This window comes from Belonocnema kinseyi, chromosome 7, assembly GCF_010883055.1.
Source record: "Belonocnema kinseyi isolate 2016_QV_RU_SX_M_011 chromosome 7, B_treatae_v1, whole genome shotgun sequence".
Classification (NCBI taxonomy): domain Eukaryota; kingdom Metazoa; phylum Arthropoda; class Insecta; order Hymenoptera; family Cynipidae; genus Belonocnema; species Belonocnema kinseyi.
Window position 1 is genome coordinate 53,943,831 of NC_046663.1, and position 7,831 is coordinate 53,951,661.

A 7,831-nucleotide genomic window follows, 5' to 3' on the forward strand; every position below is an offset into this window, starting at 1 on the left:
TCGCCAGATGACAAATGTGTCATCAACGTAACGGAACTAGAATTCTGGTTTAAGTTTGGCTTGGTTAAAGATTTTAGTTTCTAGATGTTCCATAAAAACATTGGCTATTACGAAAAAAAAGTTGTATGTAAAATAAACTTATTAATTCTCATTTTTTTTCAAGAATTTCAAAAAATTCTTATTCACATTTCTATTTTCCATGTGTGATATAACATTCTGCCCCCCCCCCCCCCCCAGTTTAACATATTATTTTAAAAAGTCCCTTAGTAAAATGTTACAGTGGGCTTTAATAAAGTTGAAAAAGTACCTCGGGATATTTCTCTGAGCCCATAAATACCATGTGCTCTAAAAAATGAGCCAATCCTGGAATTTCCGGAGGATCGCTGAAACTTCCAACGCCGACACACAAAGCACAAGCAGCCTGAAATGAATTATTATTAATAAGTTTAAATCAGGACACAATATTTGATAAAATAATATTTTTCAAACCATTTTTTCTTCCTTTTTGGAACGTTTCGATGAAATTGGACACTTTGCATCTTCTTCGCCTGCTTCTTTGAATTCGTCCGTTACTTCGTCATCGTCATCATCATCGTCTTCATCAGTTTCATCACTTTCTTCGTCATCTGCGTCACTCTCTTCCGAATCGTCACTTGAAGAAGCCGATTCTGCACCTGAAATTAACAGTAAATAGAGGAAAAAGAAACTAAATTGCCTAGATAAAAACGCGGCAAAAAATAAACTTTCTTGGTACAATTTAAAAATAAAAAAAAATTCAAATAAAGAATTAAAAGAATTATGTATGAAAATGGGAAATATTGATTAAAAAACAAGTTACCTGTGTCTCCAAATCCATTTTTAAAGGCTTCAGAGGAGTGCACATCAGCGATTAGCAAAGCCGTTAATCCATTTTCCAATCGAATTACTCTAATCCCATTAAAGAATACATATTAACTTTTTTAAATTTATCGGGAGAGGAGATACATTTAATTTAATTAAAAGGTAACACTCAAAGAGTAAACACAAAAGCCTTTTTTCTTCAAAAACTTCTGACATATCAAGGACAAAAAACTGCATTTTACGAACTTAGAGGAATTTAACGGAAAGCAGAAGAATCCAATGAAATTCATAAAAATTCAAGGTGAATATAAAAAAAATCAAATAAATTAAAAACAATTTAGAAATATGAAAAAACTTTATTTAATTTAGTAAATTTTAAATGAGCTTAGTAAATTTCAAGGAAATTCAAAAGAATTTGGTGGAATACCTAAGACCTCAGCGTGAGGTTAAAAGAATTTAAGATTTCAATTACATAAAAACTTTTAAAAATTGAAAAAAAATCTATTGAATTAAATAAAATTGAGTTAATTTAGAAGAATTTAAGTAAATTAAAAAATTACAATAATTGAAAAACTACTAATTTCTAACCCGAGAAGTGACTAATGACTATAAAACAATTCAAGTTAACATACAAAAAATTCAAGTGAATTAGAAAAATTTGTTTAATCGAAAAAAATCCATTGATGACAATTAATTTTGCGTGAATTTAGAGAAATTAAAGGGAAATGTGTAGAATTAGATGAAATTCATAAAATATCAAGCTGAACTAAAAAGCCATCTAGAGAATTGAAAACAAATAAAAAACATAAATAAATTCATTGAATTGACTCATTGATTGAATTTAGACGAATTAAAAAAAAATTGAGGATAAATTAATAAGGGCGAATTCCAAATTAATTGAAACAAATGTAAAGACACTTCAAATCTTTGAAACGCTACAAAATCCAATCCAAGTTAATTAAAAAATCCTAAAGAATTAAAAGATTTCAGGATTTTCAATTAAAATTAATGGGAAATAATTTTAAAACTCGAGAAATTCCATTGATTTCAGTAAAATTTGACTCAATTTAGAGGAGTTTATGGAAATGAGAAGAATTCAATGAAATTCATAAAAATAATCAAGATGAATTTAAAAAGCAATCACGTGAATTAAATCGTTCCACATGTTCCCAATTTCTATAAAATTCGATACTTTGTTAAAATGCAACGATTTTGTTAAAAAGTCATACTTTTTCGTTGAAAAATCAATTGTTTTGTTGAAAAATCATCTTTTTGGCTTGAAAATTCCACAATTTGATTGAAACTTTGTTTCTTTTTTTGACTAACAAACTTTCTTTTTATGGAAAATTCATATTTGCGTCTTGAAAATTGATAAAATTGGTAGAAAATTTAACTAATTGGTTGCAAATTTATGTATTTGATTGAGAATTCGTTTTATTTTTGGTAGACAATATTTTTCGTTTGTTAAAAATATTTTTGGTTGAAATATCAACTATTATATTTTTCGTTGAAGTCATCTTTTTAGGGTACAAGTTTAACTCCTTGGTTTAAAGTTGCAATTATTTCTTAAACATACATATTTTGGTTGAAGATTCATAAATTTATTTAAAAATTCGTTTTTGGTGTTCAAAATTAATTTTTTTAAACAAAAATCGAACTAATTCCTTGATTTTCCTCAATGCCGATTGGGTAAATTAAAAGAATCGCAGGAAGGAATATTGCCAAATTCACACACTTAATTAGAAATTGAGTTTCAGTTGAAGGACAATGACAAAGAATGTATCATTTGTGTGCATAAAAGAATTGACCAAAATTACAGATTTATTAATGTACAATTTTATTATTAAATTTTTAGTTAAATTAATTAAATTTTAACCACGAAAAAGACAATTTGACAAAAAATAGTTACATTATCAAGAAAAATAAAAAATCGTTAATAAAAAAAGAATTCTCCACAAAAAACGTAATAGCTGATATTTTAACTAAAAAATATTTTAATTTCCAATGAAAAACTGTTAAACTAAAACAAAAATAAGAATTTTCAACAAAAAATTATACATATTCTACCAAAAGAATTGAATTTTCGACTAAAAAGGCGATTTTTTAAAGAAAATAAATGAATCTGCATCTGAAAAAGATCAATTTTGTAGCAAACATGAAATTACTAAATTTTTAGTATAAAAATTAATTTTCAATTTAAAAAAATACGAATTTTAAATCAAATTTCTTAATTTTGTAACCCAGAAGATGAATTTTATATAAAAAAGACCAAATTTCCACAAAATAAAATGAATTTTCAACTAAAAAAGATCAATTTCCAACAAAAAATGGAATTGTTTAATTTAAAGTTAGAGAAACGCGTTTTTAACCTGATAATTTGTTCAACAAAATAGTTCAACTATGAATAAAAACGACGAATTTTCAACAAAAATATTAAATACCTATAAAAAAAATCGACGAAAAATGAAATACTTTAGTTTTTAGTTAAAAAATTAAATTTGAATAAACAAAACTAATTTTAAAGAAAAAAGTAGTTTTCAACCAAAAGGGTTAATTCTCCACAAAAAAAAAAAGAATTTTTAAAACAAAATAGATAATTTTTAAATGAAAAAGATAAATTGTCAACCAAAAATAGAATAGTTTCATTTTCAGTTACACAAATAAGTTTTTAACTCAATAAAATATTTAAATTCTTAACTAAGCAAATAAATTTCATACCAAAAAGATTAAATGTCTAACAAAAAAATTTCGATATAAAATTTAGTTACGTTTTTAATTAAAAAAATGAATATAAAAAAACTAATTTTTAATTACACAATTAATATTTTTTAAAAACTTATTTTTAACAAAATACATGAGGATTCAACCTAAAAGTTTAATTTTCAAACAAAAAGGTGAATTAGTCATCAACCAAATCAACCAAAACAAAAAAAAAGAATTTTCAATAAAGTAGTTCCACTTTCAGCTAATCAGGTGGAATTTTGAACGAAAAAGTATTTTCAGACGCTATTTACGATTAGCGATAATTTTGAAAATCTGTTTAAATAGTGGTCCTGGGACCACAGTCACATATACAGGATTATTCGAGCAAAGGCTGATTAAAATACTCCATGTTTTGATAGAAGTAGCAATAAACAACCGTCTCTGCTAAATTTTACCATGAATATAAATGTCCCATGTTTCTTACTTTTGAACTTTAAAAAGAAAATTTGTATATAAAGACAAAATAATTAAATACATTTATGCAGAAAATATGACCAGAAAACGCGGTGAATGGAACCTTATAGAAAATTGGAATCAAATTCAAATAGTCAAATTTAATTTATGAATAGTTCATCCGGAAATATCTCATATTCTGTCATATTTTGCAAATAAAAAAAAAAATCTGCCTATTTAAAAAAAACTGTAGCCGAAAAAATGGTGTCCTTTATACAATGGGGAACATTCTGTAAATTATATGCATCGTTCTAAAATCCTAAAAGAGTTTCTGTAAAATCCATAAAAAAATGTTGGAAAATAAAGAGTTTTTTTCTAAAGAAAGTATAATCAGTGCCACGTAGTGTGCACAATGTTCTAGTATGATTAAAAAATATATTACTTTTAACCTTCGTTATTTATGTCATTAATTCCAAGCAATAATTATTTATTTAAATTTTAGGGAGAAAAATTGTTTTAATAATTATAAACTATGTTAAACAAGAAGTTAGGGTGGTAATTCGGCGGAAGGTTTGAAATTCCCGGTCATTTCCCGATTTTTCCCTGTCATGTTTCTCAATTTTCACGGCCAACTAAAAGTAACACAAAACTCCTTTAACACAACTGAGAAAAACGCTGCAAAATAAATTAATTTTGAAACAAACATCTAAATTATGGACTAAAAATATCCATTTTTAATAAAATAATTGAATAGTTACACTTTTAATTTAAAAAATAGTTGAAATTTAAATAATTAAATTTAAAGTTAAAAAAATTACTTTCCAAAAAAAAACTGTCAATAAAAAAAACTAACTTGAAAAAAATACCTAAATTTTCAAACAAAGTGACGAAGTTTCAAATGAGAATATAAATATTTAGCTGAAATAGTTGAATTTTAAACCAGAAAGATGAATTTTCAACTGGAATAGTTGATTTTTTGTTCAAAGAGAATAATTTTCAGCCAAGAAGATTAATTTATACAAAAAAAGATGATTTTTCAACAAAAAAAGATAATTTTTTAACAAAAAATTGGATAAATCATTTTTAGTCAAAAATGAATGTTTAACCAATGTGATACATTTTTTACTAAAATTGTGAAATATTCAACTGAAATAATATTTACATTTTCAGTGCAGATAAATAATAATTATAAAAAAAAATATATATATAGTGAAATTTTCGGCCAAAAACTCCTTTTCATCCAAAGACGTGAATTGTTAATAAAAATTATGAATCTTTAACAAAAAAATTCATATTTAACAAAAGATTTTGAGTTTCAACGAAGTAATTTTATTTTCAACCTAAAATATGAATTTTCAACAAAATGATAAATATTTAACTTGAATACTTGAATTTTTAACCGAAAAGAGCATAAAAGAAGATAAAAGAAAGATAATTTAAAAAATCGATTTTTAACCAAATTTTTGTCTTTTCAACGAAATAATTGAATTTTCAATTTAAAAAAAAAACAAACAAATTTTCATCCAAATTGTTGAATTTGCAGCAATTTTGAGAAAAATATCAATTTTCATCCAAAATATACAGTTTCAACTAAAAACAGAATGGTTAAATTTTCTGCTGAAAATATAATTCTTAACAAACAAACAAAAAACGAATTTTCAGCAAAATAGTTTAATTTTCTATTATAATGAATACATTTTTAGTTTAAAAAAATTGATTTTCAACAAAGTACTTACATTTTTAATAGAGATGAATTTACTTCAATTAAAATTGTAAATGGGCAACCAAAAAAATAATTTTTGACAAAGGAGTTTAATTTTTAACCAAGGAGTTGAATTTTCAATTAAAGAAGCACGGATTCGTAACAAACAATTTAACAAAATCCGAGTGAAATTATATTTCTGTACGGAAACTCCCTGTTCTAAAATAAAAACGATAATGTGATAAATAATTTTTTTTAATTGAGAAAATGATTCTTTCTGCATGTCTAGAAATATCATCAATTCGATGATCAAACTTAAATCAACGAAAAAAAATCTCAGAGAAGAAAATTGCAACAGTTTTTTCTTCTGATGAAAAATAATACAAATTCAATAATAAATTATCATTTATTTCGAGTAAATTGAGATAATCTGAAAAATCTGCGACTATAGATAAAGTAGAAATCACTTTTATAAATTTACCAAAATTATTAAAATAATGAAAACTTGAATTTTTCTGCGATTAGAAGTAAATTCCCGGATTTTTGATCAACTTTAAATCATTTTTCCTGAAAGATAATAACTTTTCACACATTATAGGAGAAAAAAAAGGTACAAACAAATCGATTAAAAAAAATTCATGTTGAAATTCTATTTAAAGTACGGTATTTAGCATAAATTTGATAGAAAACTGATATTTTGCAGTTTTTGGATATTTTTCGGACACAATAAAAGATGATTGGATTATAAAAATTGAAAGTAATTAGGTGGAAATTATTCTTTGAACATTACTTAAGAGGTGACTACTTTTTCACAAAAAGTTTGCAATAAGTACTTCTTTTATCCTTTTTTTAAAAAACTGATTTTTTCTTATTTAAAACCCCATATTAATTTCAAAACGTTGAAAAAAAGGAAAAGTTACGTATATTCTTTTCCCCGAAATTTCCTTTTCCGGCATGAAAAATCAGGACAGAGCACAAAAAAGCCAAAAATCAGGACATCTGGTCATCCTTCGCATGAGTAATTCTCATAGTGTTACTTACATTCCATATATTATTTTTTTCCCCTCTGAAAGTCCAGTTTTCTCTTTATTTTTTTTTAAAGCCCCTCCGGATTATCAATAATAAACTGTCATTTTGAAACTTACCTGTACTCTTTCTTGTCATTCTCCGATTTTACAGGAACGTCAAGATAAACAACTTTAACGTCTCTTTCATTATGAAGCGTTTCTAAATTACTCAATTTGGGAGGCCCGGTGTTTGAACTATTAGAATACAAAGAATTTGCTCGCTGCATTTTACCGAGATTTGTTGAATTTGTGAGGTTAGACTTTTCACTCGTGGTGATCGTCGGCTTCTTGATTCCACTCGAATTGTCTGTCAGTTTCAATTTTTTCTTTACAGGGAAGCTTTGTATTCTATACCGTTTTGGCATTATCAACGGAACGAACACTTTATTACCGTAACATTGAGATAGTAGTTTAGAGGTGCAGATGTTGAAGAAGCAAACCATCTACGTTCACGTCACACGTACGTTCACCTGCCGAAACATCTCCGAAGACTAACCCCAAAAAACAGAGAGAAAAGTTAAAAGCTCGAAGCGCTCAATTTCTCGATTTCTTTTCATAGTTTTATTAGTCTGTATAAATATTAACTTTTTGTTTTAATTGCCTGCTAATAAAAATATGGCTAAATCATGAACATTATAGACATTATAGTTTTTTTTTAGGTTAATGAAGTGATTTGTTCGTAGTTTATCCGTTTATCCTTGACGCTGGCAGTGTATTTTGAAAATTGGCGGCAAATTTTAAAATTTGTTTACAATCGTATAATACATTTTTTAAATTTTTTCTGTTCGTTTTAATTAAAGCGAAATTCCCGATTCGCTAGCCTTTTTCACGAACAATGAAATTTTTTAAATAAAACTAAAAATATAAAAATATATATAAATCTATGTTATAATTTTGAGTGCTCTAAATTTAAGAATAAACCAATAAATTAAAAAAGTTTTCAAAATTATATCATTTTAAGCAATTTTAAGGTAGAAACGTTAAAAATTAAACGATTTCTCTGCTTTTATAAACTAAACACTTCTTAAATTAAAGTTCAATTATTTTGATTTTAAATAGTTTAAAA

The 7,831-nt window shown here is 25.5% G+C and overlaps 1 protein-coding gene across 1 annotated transcript in view; it reads right to left on the reverse strand.

The window, feature by feature from the left end:
• Positions 1-7,402, reverse strand: part of LOC117175967 (nardilysin-like) — a 40,578-nt gene extending 33,176 nt beyond the window's left edge. The window contains exons 1-4 of the mRNA XM_033365852.1: positions 6,844-7,402; positions 839-927; positions 490-674; positions 308-421 (exon numbers count right to left, since the gene is read on the reverse strand). Of these exons, the coding sequence (XP_033221743.1) occupies positions 308-421; positions 490-674; positions 839-927; positions 6,844-7,208 (753 nt within the window). The 5' untranslated portion in view covers positions 7,209-7,402. The remainder of the gene's footprint in view (positions 1-307; positions 422-489; positions 675-838; positions 928-6,843) is intronic.
• Between the last annotated feature and the right edge of the window lie 429 nt (positions 7,403-7,831).